We start from the raw sequence: 15,624 nt of genomic DNA on the forward strand, positions 1-15,624 counted from the left end.
CTTGCTTATCAACGGAATCATTATCATCTAGCGTTTGCTCAATTGGCTCTCCATCCACCATTAGATACCACTTTTTATGCTTCAGATTGATCTCTGCTTCATATTTCTGCAGGAACGAATAACCCAATAATAAGTCTGAAGGCAAATCCTTCACAACAAAAATTTCTAAAGGTATGGTAATCTCAGCAATTTCCAGCACGATTCTGCGCTTTCCCACAACTCGAGTTCGACTTTTTCCAGCGAAATCAATAAGTCGCACCTCTGGAGTAGCTTGTAACATGGCCCCTGGCAAATTTTGCTTTATTTTCTTCCAAATGTCTAGACTCAGAACAGATATTTCAGCTGCAGTGTCCACTATACAAGTTATATCAACATTTGCTACACGTGCCTTGAACTCAGGCGCTCTTCCAAAGTTTTTAGACTGACTAGCCTGACACAATTTGTAAAGAAACTCACTCTCTTCATGATTGATAACAAACACCAGCTTCAGATCATTATTTACAGACTGGGAAATATTTTCTGCAGGCCCCAGTTCTATCCGAGACAGCCCGACATCAGAAGGGGACGTTTCTATGCCAGGCGTGGGGTAAAATCCCGCACCTGGTCGAGATTTGCTCCATTCTCCCAGCAAAAATTTCTGGTCAGCTCGACGCTCTGTTGCTGCTCGTTACTAGGGTACGACACTGCAGCATCTGTTTGTAAACCACTGCTCGCCGCTTGCAAGCGTGGAGAGCTACGACCTTCCCTCAAAGGTTCACTGTGCTCCGGTGAAGATAAACGGTTCTCATTTCGTGGTCTCTCACAAGGTACGTATCTGGGAGCAGCATACTCACGTCTCTGCCTATTTTGGCTTTGTTGACGATAACGATTGCCGTTTCTATATGGACCTGCAGGGCGATTTTCACGGTAATTATTCTGCCTCTGGACCATACGAACCCTCGGGTTTCTGTTTGCCGAGTTGCCTGGAATATCTCTGTTGTTCTGGTGAGTAGGATTCTCCTTCCTCCACGCAGTTCGCCAAGCATCCTGCTCTTCCGCTTGCTCGTATCTCTTAACAAAATCTGCAAGCAAATCAACAGTTACGGGAGCGTGGGCCATACACAATTGCTTCACTCTATAAGGCAATTGGCCGATTATGAGGTTTACCACCTCCTGCTCTGTGTAGTGGCTACTCAGGTTTCTGTAAGCAGAGTATACAGACCAAACATATTCTTCCAAACTATTGTCATTGTTTTTATTGTACCGTTTGGCCCTAACAGATGCCAACTCCCTTTCTTTTGCCTCTGAAGACGCAAAACGCCTCTTAAACGCCCTACGGAAATCTGAATATGTGTGGAAATCATTCTTATGAGAGTAGAACCAATGATAAGCCATGCCCGTTAGCAAACGAGGAATAATCTCCAGCCTGTATCTATGCGGGATCTGAAGGATCTCAAGGTTGGTATCTAATTCTTTGAGATAAATCTCAGCCGAAGTGGCTATAATATTTCCGTCGAATTTCCGCATGGAATTCAGGTCAGCCATCCGGGGAGTCATCCCACCACGCGTAGCATTGGTTCGAGATTTTCTTTCTTTTCTCTTTTCCGATAAAGTCGACTCGCTGCCTGAAGAACTGGAAACGATCTCTCTGTGGCGTCTTTTCTTTACATGTGTACGGTTTCGTTGCCCCGAAGAGACCTCAAAACGACTAGGAGACAGAAACCTTCGAAAAGGCGCGCCCAGCTGGTCCAACTGCGGTAAGTCTGATTCACCGGAGAGTGGCAACTTGCTTAAAGTGGTTGAAATTTTAGCCACTTCGTCACAAAGATTACGCATGTCTGAGGAAAGCTTACCTTGTTTGGATTCCATATCATTTTTCCACTCTTCAGCATTCTCTCTAGGACTCTCCGTGCTCCTTTTAAGGTTTTCTGCCACCGTCTCTACAACTCGCAAATTCAAGTTTTCTCTCAGCTGATATGCCATACTGGTCACCCGGTTGTCCAACTCTCTGGACATTTCTTCCCTGAAACCGCTCTGCGTTTCAGTGATTTCCTTTCGGAAGTCCTCCTTGGTCTGCTCAGCTTCTTCCCTCAACAGAACAACTGTTTCATGGAGTTTAGATTCCAGCTGCTGAGAATTTGACTGACATGCTTGACGTAAGCTCATCATCTCAATTTCAAGGCTTTCGTTCAATTTCTGTTGTCCCTCAGACATTTGCAGAGTCAGTTGTTCGATCCTTCGTCCCATCTCTGAATTGGACGCAGCGAGTTGTGAACAACTATGGGCCAGTTTCTCCTCCATCCTTGCTTCTAGCCGACACTCAAGAGTTCTACTACTTTCTTCCAATTTTAGTTGTAAACTGTGCTCCAAGATATTCATATTTTCCTGGAGTTTATCCATTTTAGCTTCCAGACTGCTAGCATTTTCTGCCATTTTTTTCTGGATTCTAGTTTCCAGGTTGCTGGAATTTGCCTCCAGCATTCGCTGCAATGACGTGAGCAAATCAGCAGTAACAGGAACAACAGGAACTGAAAGTTTTTCTTTGCATGCGAGACATGTTAATTCACCAGGAGAATTACTTTCCTTTGGTGACTTTAGCTTTGCACAATTCAAATGAAAAGTATTTTGACACTCAGTGCAAACAAACGTATCATCAAGCCTTGATGTAGTCTCACAGCAAAACACATGAACTGTGCTTTCATCAACACATGAAGCTTTGCTTCCACTTCTTAATATTTTCTTTTCCATTGTTGCGCATCAAAAGTTCTGAGTCAACTGCAAATCTAAAACACGTTACCAAAGATTAACGTAGCTAAAGCACAATGTGCTCGTGGCCCCACGTTCTGTGCGCCAAATTATTGACACGGTCGTGCCAGGTTCAACTGTAGAATATTAATAACCATAAGAATAGATTTATCTCAATACAAATTGAGATTGACTAACATGAGACTGTATATCGGTATACACGTGATACCTCCCAGGGCACGGGAAAACATTAAGATTTGCAGTAAATTAACAAACTCAGGACTTACGTGTTAACATCTAGGTTCAGAATATATTTATCTTGATTATGCAATTAAGAACAACATTTTACATCATAACGAAATGCACTAAAAATCATAGTAACAGCAGCACAAAAATTATCACATCAACTTCCATTAATCTCGTAACTTCTATTTTCCCGCAACAAGATTCATATCTATCAGGCGGGATGGTATACTTCAGCAGTCTGTTCATACGTCCAGGAAGGACATGTCAGGGTGTTACTTCATATATGCTGCTATTTATGGCTACTTTTTCTGGGAGATGTCTACCTTGGAATGTCAAACACACTAGTTTAGTATTTCGTAGCTGAAACGATCCATCACTTTTCCAAATCTTTTTCTTCATTCGTTTTGCACTAATGATAGGAATGTATGATTGACTGCCATCCACTACGTCTTCCTCACTGACGTCGAATTCTATACCATATATTAAACCTTCTCGTTGAATTAAGGATTGAGGTATGCGAGCCTTAATAGAAAGATGAGATTGAAATTCTTCGTTTTTAACAAAGTTATTCGCCTCCTGAGCAGTGTTGAAATATACTCTTACCCTATTACGACCACCTTGGTCTATATATTTAACTGGAATTTCTGCTTTTCGAAATTTGTTACCTAGGCTCCCGCCCGCAAGTTTACCAACGTTTCTTCCTGTACCCTCTATCAGAACTATGAAAGGGCCATTACTGTTATAATCGTAGAAGTTCTGAGCCGAGATTCTTGCGTTCGAAGATTTAAAAGAATTATCCATAACTTCTTGATCTTCTTGATGGGTTATTGTCTGAGAAGTCTCTACTTCAATGTAGAATGCGGGTGAAATGTTAGGATTCATGTCATCACCAGTGTTTTCAGAATTGAAAGACGAGGTTGCATGAAGATCATTTAAGTCTTCCATTCTGATTATCAATGATAGGACCTTTACGGCCTATTATGTATACTATTTGACACTTGTATGGATTAGAAGTCACCTGTATCACTTGAATACTTGATCTTTATGTTTAATACACAGTACAATCACAATCACAATCACAATCACAATTTCCTTATGGCCCTAGCTCTTACTTCAGCCATCAGACTTCCTAACCTCGGCAATATATCGAATTTTTTCGTTTGGAATATTTCGAACTCAAAGTCAAGACACATGTCATTACCAGAGATCAACGAAACGTTAAAAGTTTTGCCTGCATCCATCCAATCATGATTATTTAATAATTGGGTTTCACAATATCCTCGAGAAGTAAGTTCATTCGTTCCCACAAATACGTCACGTTGTAACATAGTTACGTCATCAACAGCCTTGACGATTCACTGAAACAAAAGAACTAAACATAATTTCTGTTTTGCGTTTTACAGTCATCTGGTATGGCAGAGAGTTTCTTAAGTTTCTCAAACGAAATATTTACCTATAATAACTTGAAAACCGTAGGCTACGGGATATTTACACAGAGTTTCTTGCTCTTTTAAGCCAGATCCAGTAATTCTTAGACTGCGTTCACCAGGCGTCGAACACACAATGCATAGTGGGCTGGCGCTCCATCGTGCTGAAACCAAAGACTGTTCAGTATTTCCACGTCTCACACTTGTGCAATGAACCTCAAGTGCGCACATCACTTGAATCATTTGTACATGACGAACGTTATCAACAGAATCAACAATAAATACGGCGGCCACCAAATGCTCTTCAATTGTGTAATCACTTATGTCAGCCATCGCTTCGACTTTCATCTGCCGCAACGTTCAGAGAAACACTGGCCTCAAAAATGCAGTGCGTCAATAGGGGACAGTACGTTAAGGCCTTGTGACAACGGGAGAACACGTGCCAAAGTCGTGTGAAAGTCACCAGCACGAAGGAGGCTGGTATAACCCTATATTGCTCACCTAAATATAGGAGTGTACGGAATTTTGCGCACACCCTGTATATGTTTATGCATAGTAACTTTATTTGTTCGAAAAATTATAAATTAGGAAATGTATCCTTCATTTTGTGACTTCAGTAATGTATCAGTTTATGAAATAGAATTCTGGGACACCCTATATTGCGTACGACGCACAGACGATTTACCATACAACGCATGTAATCTTCACGTGTGACCTAGACCGAAATTCTCGTTTTAGTTCAAGGTTCAAAACTAATTTGGATGGTGATTGTTGTGTTTCACGTGAACGAGAAGGAACATCGTCTTCCAATCGCCAGCGCACGAAGCGAGTAAGAGGGAGGGAATTAGAGGAAGAAGAGAAGTAGGTCGTCTCGACGAGGATAACAGCGGGTGCTTGAGATGGAAAGGTTTGTTAGGGATTTGCCAATGGCGAAAGGATTTCCCGAAAACCAGCATCGACCTTACCATTTGTCAGTAAAGTGGCGCCGCGGTGCGGAGCAGACGAAAAATCGAAAAGCAGGATGTTATGATTGTGAAAATTGCTTTCTGTAGTTTGTTTTTATTTGCGTTCGAAGTTTGGAATTGAAAAAGGATGTGCTTGACAGGCGACTTTGGCCAATAAGAATGCCTAAATTCCAAATGCAAAATAATAAGGGGTAATTCTGGAAATTGCACCTGCCTACGTGTCACTGTGCCGCTGACAAATGAAGTTTAATTTTTATTTGTGACCATGGTTAATCAATCTCTTTCGACAATATAGTGTTCACTATATTCTTTCTTTAAGACGTTCAAAGTTAAAAATGAAAAACAGCTCAGAAAGAAATAACTTGTTATCCTATTTGCAATTTCATCACATATTTATGGATTCTCAAAGAAGAGGAGCATATTAACAATCACAGATACATCACTTATCTGTTCAAAGGAGAGCATGAGTTTTCATGAAGATATGGGTTAAGTTACCTTGGATATGGGTATCCAGATCCAAGGTGAAATATAGAGTAAAGACCCCGAATATGAGACCCTTTTGGTAGAATTCGATTTACTTGTTAATTAAAGCATAAACGATTAATGTTTTTTTAAAAATATATTTTGTAGGGAGTCTATTTTATGATACAAGGTATTAAAATATAAAGAAAAGTAACAATCATAAATTATAAACAAAAAAGTGAACACAAGTGCTAGTGAGCTATTTTTATAGGGGGTACCGAATAAGAGACCCCGGCCTTGTTTGGTTTATATAAATCATTTGAATTTTTGAACTAAATTATTTTTGAACTAAATAAACTAAATTATTTTCTTACCCAACTATAATTGAAACAAAATTATTTTTACACCATGTTTAAAAAGATTAGGCTATTCTAAAGAAGAAACTGACTATTTTTACCATGCTAAAAATACAAAACAAAATGTTCCTTCTATGCTATCCTAGTAGCTGTCCTGTTGTCACCAAAATTGGTTCACTTCAAATGAAACCTACATTGTGTTACACATGAAGTAGCTACCTGGTAGAAACGAAGTTCATAATGCGTTTACTTTTGATTTTTGCACATCGAACACACAAATGTGTCATCTGCACCACAATGAGCATGAGCCCACTTGTAACAACGTGTGCACTTTACCCACTCTTCACCACATTGATCTTTGGAATACGATGAACCACAAAATACACATTCTGTATCATATTCATCTTCATCTAATTCTAAACTGTCAGACGATTCTGCTAATGAGAAAGATTCTTCCGACTCATCTGTGGATTCTTCACATTTCTTTGATACAACCTTCCTCTTCTTACGTGAAGTAGAACGCGAGTAATCTGATTGCTGCTTTTTTCTGGACCTCAGTAGGCTTCCTACTGTGAGTAACTACTTCCTACTTCCTGTAACACCCCCACCAATCAGGTTCTTCTTCACTTCCTTCTTACATTTCTTCCAATTGTCTGCAAATCTTTTTTTGTATGGTGTCGTTGTTATAACTACTGGTTGATTCAATACGCGAGATTTCCCGGAGTTGGTAACAGATGGGCTGTCTAATGTTGGCAGTGGCTCAATGTCTTCTGGCATTACAATGGCATCGTCATCAGGGGGTGGTACTGTTGAAGACTGCGTAGCCTGAATAGGACTGCTTTCAGGCTCCTGTTCCTGTTCAAGTTGGCCTAACCTGCTGCAGCTTGGTTGGGGATCCACGTAACTTTTGGGTAGTTCAACTGACTGACCTGTCACATTCCTCTTTTCTTTTTAGAGCTGACAGAGTGTATTGCAAAATCTTCATCACGAAAAATGTATCTATTGCAAGGGAAAAACCCAGTCTTTCGAAATGCATTAACGGATGTTTCCATAGTAGCAGCTCTGTTGTATGCACCTGACAATATTCTGGCAATTTTAGTTATTTTTAGTGGTTTTCCTCGATTCTGACGCAACCATGTTTCAACTTCTTGCGGCTAAAATGTTTTGAAGGAAAACACTGATATTCCTGAGTCGTCCACATTAAAAAGTCTGTGTGGTTTATTTTGAATCTTCTCCAGTTCCCCTTCAAAAATATCAAAGAAGGCACTCACACTATCGGGATTGAATCCTTTAATATGGGCAAATGATGTTGGTTCTGGACTTAGCATAGACAGTTCGGGGTAACGCTTCAGAAAACCTCGCAGCCATTTCTTGCCCTAAGCGAACACTCACTAATGCCTCAGGTGTCTTCCCTTTGTCTTTCACGTAACGTTCTAGTGTTCCTTTGGGGACGCAGAAATAACGTGCAGCTTTCTTATAACCCATTTCGCCACTTCGAACATAATGTACAGCCCTTATTATGCTTTCTGGGCTCCACTTCTTCCTTTGGGATGAGGCCGCTCCCTGAAACAAAGAAATGAACATTTTCATAATAAATTCTATGCTATAGAGCTATAGGCCTACACATTTCTAAAATAATTGTTCACATTTTATTAATCTAATTATGAGTAAATTGGGTTAAATTTAAAAATGAGTGTGTCCAAAACATTCATCGAACAATTGAAGTACTTTATGGTTTTGTCTTTTCTTTCGTTAGAAAAAAATAAGTCATTGAATTTATTAGAAATTGCAATACTTTGCCTTCAAGTTTCCTTCCCAAAAATATCGTCCGATGTAGTTCGTTATTTTGTGTAAAAACTACAAGAATGTTCTATTCATTACATATAACAAAATGTAAAGATTAATAACCATTTCATTTGTAACATAATTGCAACGTAACTCCCAAATTAGGAAAAGCAATGATGAAAATCAACGTAAAATATTAGATATATTTTGTGACTCCTAATATGAGACCCTTCATTATTATGGTAGTCCTATTATGAGGCCGGTCTCATATATTGAACCTCTTCCAGGTCTCATAATAGGACCTTCGCAGGGTAAACAAATTAACAACGCTATCTCTCTTACAAGTGGACGAAAACTAGCAACTAATTACATGGTACAACACACACACTAACCACTACGAAATACAGTAAAAAGGGGATCAGTAACAACTTACCTTAACCATTTTCAGCAGCTAGTTTCCAAACGGCAGCAAAATTTTCACGAGCACGTTTTCTTTTTCACATTCGCTGCGTCACCAACTCGATACACAAAGAGCTCACGTGACTTTCAGTGCTATGGCGCGATTCCTCCTCCTGTTTCAGCTTCTTTCCGCTAGGGTGCGGCTCTCTGTTTACGAGATACATGGGGGTCTCATTTTAGGTGACTATTCTCATATTCGGGGTCTTTACCCTATAAGGTGAGTCCTTAGGGAATATTCAGCGAATATCATTGGGTGACGTAACGTGGTAATTTCTTGGATTAGAAACTGCTGAAGTCCTATAAGTCTTCAGAAAAACACAACAATGTCCCTTGAACCGTAGAAACTGAGGGCTCTCACTCCGAGTCAGTGTTGCCACGTTTACGTACATATTTACTCCGTTGAATAGAAACTTTGTATAAAATCGGTTTCAAAATGTGAATTGACAATGATAATGAATTTTAGAAACAGATGCAAAGAGCTTCCAAACGAGACCTATATTGTATTTGTAGGAACACACAAAAAATTAAAAAAAAGTTGTTTCACAAAATTGATTAGAACTGTTTTTTGTTCAATTAAAAAATCTGAAAACACCTTTCTACCTGCACCGTATTTTCATGATTAGACCATCCGTTTCTTTTATTACAGATTTGAAAGAGAGTGGTCGTTTGCAGAACTAAGAAAAACGGCACATTTTTCGTTCTGACGACGCACAGTGGGATAGAATCGAAAAAAGCTGGCCATTGGGGAAAAATCGAAAGTCCCAGTTTAACGTTGCCTTGTGTACCGACCGTTAGTTGGAACCCCAAAACACAAGGAAAACCGGTTTTCAAGTGTTTGATGCCACTCAGCAGTGAGTCAGGTCATTTCAGAGTTCAACGTGCAAGCGGACGCGTCTAACAAAAATACAGCGTGTATATAAAGTGCCGGAGAAATAGTGCGCTATTATCGGCATAATATATGATATTAGTATAAATTGTTTCGGATTCTTTTCTGCAAGGTATGTGTAATACGATAATTAAATCCAAGTTTATTCATAATTAACTGTAAATTAGTTATTAATAATTAAAGACACTCGTTTTTTTTCATTTTATTGAGAACATTTTTATAAACATTGAGCAAAAAGTTAACCACTCGACTTCACTCGATCGATGATTCTCACTGGAAAATGTTTGTTGAACCCTTAACTTTCGATATTTCAAAGAATTGGCTGCTAGAACCTGCTACCCTAGTATTAAGACTAATTGTTTAAACAATGTGCAGTCATAAACAAAATATAAAGAGAACGTACGTGGGTGGAAAATCGGTTAGATATTAATGAATGTTGTTGAAAATGGATACTCGGGGGTTTTTGAGGTCGCTGATTACGAATCTGACAATATTTTTCCCAAAAACAAAATGGCGGACCCAATATGGCGGCCAAAAATTCACAAATCTTGATAAATATTAACGAAAATTGTTACCCGGGGGTTTTCGGGACCGCTGATTACGAATCTGACAATATTTTACCCAAAAACAAAATGGCGGATCCAATATGGCGGCCAAAAATTCACAAATGTTGATAAATATTAATTTTGATTATAATTATTTATAATCAAATAATAAATTGAAATAATTATATTCAAATTTACTGAAGGGAACGTTTGGAGTAATTACATTATTTAAAAATAAATATTAATGCTGATATCGTTTATGACGATTAAATTAAGTGAATAACTTAAATACAATTTTGTTAAGTTAATTGGTGACAAAAATTTATAACTTTTACAAATACTATCATAATAAATACTAATATCAATTTTTATTTTCAGACATGAACACAGAGGAAGTTATATCTTTAACAAGAGGTGAACTTTTTATACTCTTAAAAGACCATTTGAACGAAGAACTCCAAAAAACTTTTCCATTCGTGGAGGACTACATTTCCACAAAAATACAGCGCCCCGAAACCCCCGGGTAACGATTTTCGTTAATATTTATCAACATTTGTGAATTTTTGGCCGCCATATTGGATCCGCCATTTTGTTTTTGGGTAAAATATTGTCAGATTCGTAATCAGCGGTCCCGAAAACCCCCGGGTAACGATTTTCATTAATATTTATCAAGATTTGTGAATTTTTGGCCGCCATATTGGATCCGCCATTTTGTTTTTGGAAAAAATATTGTCAGATTCGTAATCAGCGGTCCAGAAAACTCCCGGGTAACGATTTTCGTTAATATTTATCAATATTTGTGAATTTTTGGCCGCCATCTTGGATCCGCCATTTTGTTTTTGGTAAAAATATTGTCAGATTCGTAATCAGCGACCCCAAAAACCCCCGAGTAACGATTATTGTCACGATTTTTCAATTCTGTCTCGAGTTATTTGATGACGACCACCTTTTTCGAATTTTATCCCACAGTGCGACGGTATAAAATATACTCCAAAAATGAGTTTGGTTACTACAGATTAAGGCGGAATTGAATAAACTAAATTTTGATGTAACCTATTTTTAAAAAAGTCTACTGATTAATTTGTAATTTGCGTCCAAACTCGAGTTTCCATAATTTTTAATTCGACTGTAGAGGCTACATTGCTGACAGAGTATTACACCACGTTCGACGGACGCCTATTTCCTCGAATACGAGAAATCGCCTACAAATCATTAGTCAGACTGAATATTGTGCGCTTATGACAGTTTCTCAGGAAGGTAGATTGGGGAAAGGTATTCAATTCTCCGGCGGATCATCGGCCCAGGATTACCCCAAGGTAATAACCTCCCGAAAATGGAGTGACAAAGTAACGGAACTCCACAGCTGCAAGGTTTCTACATTCACACAGTTTGTCGCCTTTCTACGAGGCAAAAAACTTCACCACAGAAGATTTCAACTACCACCAGCTATTGGGATACGATTTGGAAAGCCCAACCACTCGTCTATATCAATCTACGCCAGAAGTGTTCCAAGACCAGGATACACCAGCTTGATACCATACTTCACTTTCGGATTAAGACACTTTCGATAGCAGCAAATTCTCCAGTGACACAAACGTCGGTGGCTTGGACATTGCCAGCTTTCTGTAATGCGAAACCCAAATGAGGCAAATGTTCCGGTGAACACAACATAAACGATTGTCCAAATCGCTCCCTGAATATACCAGTACTGTGTTCAAATTGTTTGGGACAGCATACTGACAATTATCCTCTATTTTCGAGATTCTACCAAACTCGGCGGACAAGGGACGTCCGACACCATTGGATTCTACACCACAACGGACGACTGGGACCCTACCACGTCCGGCAGAAAATTATGCACTACAGCCTAAACCGACAAATCAGAGATTAGTCAGGACCTCTCCACGGCCTGGTGCAATCCGACTACTGCGCCGCAGCGGCACCGGGAAATTAATTCCCTAAAGCGGAAGGTCTGCTCAAACTTCAGGATCCAGATACGTGCAGTACAAATATTCGTAGATGTACCCAGCTCTCTCTCCGCTCTACCTCCGACCCAGATGCCAGGCTTCAGATTCTTCTGGAGATGTATTTGATGCACTTGCAGCCTTTGTGTTTTATGTTTGTGGTTGTCTGTTTTGTGCACAAGCAATGGGGATTGGGAACAACTTCGATTTTGCCCCATGCTACAGTTCCTGGAGTACTCCTTCATTCTACCTACAGTCGAGCAGAATTAACTTGAGACAAATGGCTGCCTGCGCCGCTGCAGGAGTACCAACCTACAGCGAACGCTTGACTCTCACGCGAATCACGGGCAATCAGCTGACAACGGGAGATGGGAGATTTGAAAAATTGTACATTGTGTAAGGGAAATATAACTGTATTAAGTGGACATGCTAAGAAAATTATAAGCATTATAAGTATTCTATCTTACACAATAAATGGATAAACAGTTTATTCTTTACCTTTAATCCGTTGCCACTTCGCTTGCTTCACCAGTCACTGCACGTGAGTCCTTTCAACAGTTGGTAACATTTCGCGCTCCCGAACATTAGAGTTTCCGTTGGCCCGTTACAGTTGCATCACTCACAGAGTGGCCATTTCTCTCAAGTTAATTCTGCCGGACTGTAAATTATATCACATTTCACTTTATAATGAAGTATGTACATGTAGTATCCATTCAGGTCAAAAAACAATGGTGCTTGCGTGAATAACGCCAGTTTAAAAAATCTCAGATGGTAGATGCGAACCTTAGATTACAAGACATGGTTTCAAGGCTATACCGTCACACACGCACCCCTCCCCCCTCACTCACACATAGTCTTCCACTGCATATTTCAAGAAGCCATGGAGGCTTATAAAGTTTGTGGAGGTAGGGGCTTCACACATTCACGATCTCGGCCATTGCCATTGTAGAGGTGATGTGGTCGACACCATGCTCCGGCAGCTGGATGTTTCCGACATTGTACACACACGCACAAGTAGGCTCGCGAACGTGGCGGCGCCAAGTGCTATTACGACATATGAAACTCACTAATATAAACCGGACTGCGATAAACAGTGAAGTAACTCAGATCGCTGGCGAAAGTTGGCAACACTTACCTTGCTGTGGTCTTCCGAAGTGCTCCGTCCCAGCTTTACGGCACCATGCTTATTCCCCGACATGCCGACACACAGGCCACACCTGAATGTAAACAGAATAATGGCGTTAAGTTCATTTACAATATATGTGATGAATAAAGTGTCTGAGTAAGGTTTTAAATAGAATTACATGCGTTTGAAAGAAAACTACCCATATCCCTTATTCACAATTTCCCATTATTATCAGCATCACGATTTATTTTGAGAAGTAGAAAAGCTGGATTGAAAACTAAAACTAAAATGCAATAGGACACGATACAGGCACCACAGACGAGGAAGATACCTTCCCTCGTCTGCGCACCGACATACAGTCGGATGCACAAGTATTGCTCGGAAATTATCCATGATTATCTTGATTAAATTCTCTCTTGAATCCTTCGTGAATTTAAGGACTAAAATTTTATGTATACTGGAAAATCAATTCCTGAAAATCTCATTGCCAAACACAAAGAGAATGAACAAGGTGATGGACAACTTGCTAAATAATACTTATGCATCCCACTGTACTATTGTATGAAAGCTTTCTGGTCTTAAAATAAAAGTAAGTCAGAAGTAAAATATTAATTTGATTGGCAATGTTTTCTGAGTTACTCCTAATAATTACTTCTATTAAATTACTTTTCCTTCCTTTCGAGAAGTAACTGCTTGTCCTTATTATTACTCTGCTCAAGATATTAAGTTGCAACATTTATTTTACACCATTTCCATGCGAAAAAGTGAATTATGTGAATATACTACTCAATAAAATAAGAATAATGAATATTTGTATGTATTTTACGTCGCTTTTCTGCAAATATAATGGTAATTTCGACGAAGAGTGAAAGGTGATTGGAAAAGACTAACGAAGGGGCAACACCCATACCCAAATCACGACTCGAATCTGAATCTTCAATGGTAAGATCGTGAGGATACTACCCAACCCAACACACTTGGTCACCGAGACGGCAATAATAATGCGTTTTTACCTTATAATGGTAATATATTTTACCTTATGTAAGCACATTGACGCATATATGTTCCTTAGATATTGTGTTAATATAGGTAATTTACATATAGTAATCTTACCTGACTTGTTATAACTCATAAACTGCGACATATTTAGTCTGATTTAAGTTTCCTTTTCAGTGAAAATATATATCATGTAGTTATTTAAGCGTCTCTAAATGTTGATTTCTTATTCTTTGGAAATCGAAAGTAGGATATTATTCATTTTTCTGCCCAGGTGAGATAAATTGCTGTGTTGTGAATTTAAGAAGAAAGATTAACGCCAAAACTGTCACTTGATACACCCAGCTAAAGAGTGTCCGCATTGAGACAAGAAAGGAAATGGTGTTAAGTTGCATGCCGAATAGCTTCATGCCTTCTCACGGACACAATCCGAAAATACACGAATGGTCGTGACGCAGTTAACGAATATAAAGCCAATTACCACAGGGCGATGCCACGTCACGATACCTCACTTTTCATGGTCTTCCCTTATCGGACGCATCTTTACAACCAGAGGAACAGTGAGGAATACACGGATTCCTTCTTTTATGAGACCATGCACAGTCGTGCTGCAACGGTTGCTGAAAATACCCGCAGTCTTCGCAACCAATACGAAAGTTTCACTAGAACAGGGACTTCGCTCTGTAAAAAATAGAAAGGAAAGCCACAATGGAGGAACTTCTTGTTAGAATTGTATTATGTACTAAAAATATTACCTGTCCAGTACGTTTTACGAAAGTATAACCATTCGTCCCCGTATTGTTAGATGCTGAGTTGCAACAATTATTTTATTTTTACCCAGTCTCAGATGTAAGACAAATTGGAAATTGGTCGAGAATTTCGAAAATCTCTAAAGAACCACATTTCAGCTCATTAAACGAAAAGACAATTGTCCTGGCATGAGACACAAAGCAAAGGGGTGAATTAAACAGGAACTGAATTAGCAAATTCTCATCCCATAATGAATTCTACCATAGTGTAACTAAATATAAACATAGCAGACATAAAATAGCATAACATAATAGTGTCTTATATGTGGAATTATTTACCTTGTAGTACTGTAATTTGCATGAACGCGAAAAAAGTATTTGCTGTACATAATTTTCTGTTAATATCTGGGAGCGCTGAATTCTTACACAAAGATGGTAGGGCGGGAAAGGATTTATTCTTCTTCTTCTTTTTCTGACCCTGTCAGACAAAACACTGTCGACTTTGGCCAACGTTCCTGTATTTGTAGTAATCTGTGGTATGGGATTTCAGTTACACTACTTTTCCAGTTCCCGCGTAATACGAATAGCGGGAAAGGATTTATGAAAGTTTTTAATTCTCCAGTATATTACATTGTTGTTATTGTTGGCTACAAAAGAGTAATATGTCAATAAATCAATGGAGGAAGTTATTTAAAAGGAGCAAATACACACCATTGTGAAGCTTCTTATTTTGTCACTTTGCCATAAACTCTTGCTCAAGAAGACGAGTTTGTGAGAAGTTCTTGGATAATTGAAAATTGATAATAGTATAGTATAGTAACAATTATATTTGCGTGTAACAGCCAAGTTTCGTCTACGCTTACTGATTTTTTTTTCAACTTATGGAATGTCTTTGTAGGAGAGTTTCTTTGTAAATTTTGGAAGTTTCCAGTTT

The 15,624-nt window shown here is 39.0% G+C and overlaps 1 protein-coding gene across 1 annotated transcript in view; it reads left to right on the plus strand.

Annotated features, from left to right (window-relative positions):
• The window catches only part of fliI (FLII actin remodeling protein), a 46,038-nt gene extending 40,776 nt beyond the window's left edge, over nucleotides 1-5,262 (plus strand). The window contains exon 19 of the mRNA XM_083134808.1: nucleotides 5,136-5,262. Within this exon, the coding sequence (XP_082990934.1) occupies nucleotides 5,136-5,262 (127 nt within the window). The remainder of the gene's footprint in view (nucleotides 1-5,135) is intronic.
• Nucleotides 5,263-15,624: the final 10,362 nt, after the last annotated feature.

Source organism: Lepisma saccharinum, chromosome 14 (assembly GCF_977018435.1).
Source record: "Lepisma saccharinum chromosome 14, izLepSacc3.1, whole genome shotgun sequence".
Classification (NCBI taxonomy): domain Eukaryota; kingdom Metazoa; phylum Arthropoda; class Insecta; order Zygentoma; family Lepismatidae; genus Lepisma; species Lepisma saccharinum.